Below are 1,218 nucleotides of genomic sequence, written 5' to 3' on the forward strand. Positions count from 1 at the left end.
AATGCACCTGAACACACCACCCTGTAAGACCAGCACGCCCAGAATGCACCTGAACACAACCCTCTCCTCACATCAGGGAGGGCCCCCCCCCCGACTGAAATTGGGGGATTTTGATAGTCCTGCGTCCTCTGAGTGTCTGTCATTGATTCAGTCAACCTTTATTTACGTGTTATTTCTGGTGATGAACAGCGTGACGTACCCCCCTGGGACCAGGTCTCCGTCCCGGAGCCAGGAGGAGGAGAGACCCGCCAGTCCGGCGACAGGATCCCCCATCAGACCTCCGCTCTCCCCAAAACCTGCAGTCGCCCCAAAACCTGTCCGCCACAGTCTGCTGGCAGCACAAGGTACACACTACACACTACACACTACACACTAGACACTAGACACTAGACACTAGACACTACACACTACACACTACACACTAGACACTACACACTACACACTACACACTAGACACTAGACACTACACACTAGACACTACACGCTACACACTACACACTAGACACTACACACTAGACACTACACACTAGACACTACACACTACACGCTACACACTACACGCTACACACTACACACTACACACTACACACTACACCCTACACTCTTTCTCTTCCAGAGCTCCCATGCAGGAGTCTTACACTCTGAGAGCTGATATAATATTAAATGAAGTCTGAGAACCACTATGTGACCTGCAAGTGTCCCCCCAGCAGCTGGACTCCCGTCTCCCTCTGTGAGCGTCTGCGTGGTCCAGACTGTGGCCTTCACCTCTGCATCCGGTCCATCTTCTCCTTCCGGGACCCGAGCCCCGGCCCCCCCAGCCCCTGAGAGTCCCTCTCTGGCAGCGGCGAGGCCCCAGGTGTGTGTCGTGGGTCCGGGTCCGCTCCCTGAGTCACCCTGCGGGACCCAGGTGGTTCAGCAGAGACTGGATCAGACCAGCACGTCTCTGGCAGCCGCGCTGAAGGCCGTCGAGAGGAAACTGGAGGACAACTCAGACGGGTGAGACATCAGAGACGTTTCTGAGGCTGTAATCCACCGTAAATATTAGAGCTGGGCATTAACAAGATAGTGGTGTAGTCAAGACCCCCTAAACCGAGACCATGTCCTCACCAAGGCCAGAGCGTATCAAAACAAGATCTAGACTTTGAGGGGTTGAGACAGACTTGTAGAGCGTCCTCTGGTGGACAGAGTATGCAACGCCATCACTAACGGGGACGTTGT

At 54.4% G+C, this 1,218-nt stretch overlaps 1 protein-coding gene across 1 annotated transcript in view; it reads left to right on the plus strand.

Annotated features, from left to right (window-relative positions):
* The window catches only part of LOC116702579 (caskin-2), a gene marked incomplete at its 5' end in the record, with an annotated part of 6,486 nt that overhangs the window by 3,774 nt on the left and 1,494 nt on the right, over positions 1-1,218 (plus strand). The window contains 2 exon segments of the mRNA XM_032536878.1: positions 190-344; positions 708-996. Of these exon segments, the coding sequence (XP_032392769.1) occupies positions 190-344; positions 708-996 (444 nt within the window).

This window comes from Etheostoma spectabile, chromosome 15, assembly GCF_008692095.1.
Source record: "Etheostoma spectabile isolate EspeVRDwgs_2016 chromosome 15, UIUC_Espe_1.0, whole genome shotgun sequence".
Taxonomy (NCBI): domain Eukaryota; kingdom Metazoa; phylum Chordata; class Actinopteri; order Perciformes; family Percidae; genus Etheostoma; species Etheostoma spectabile.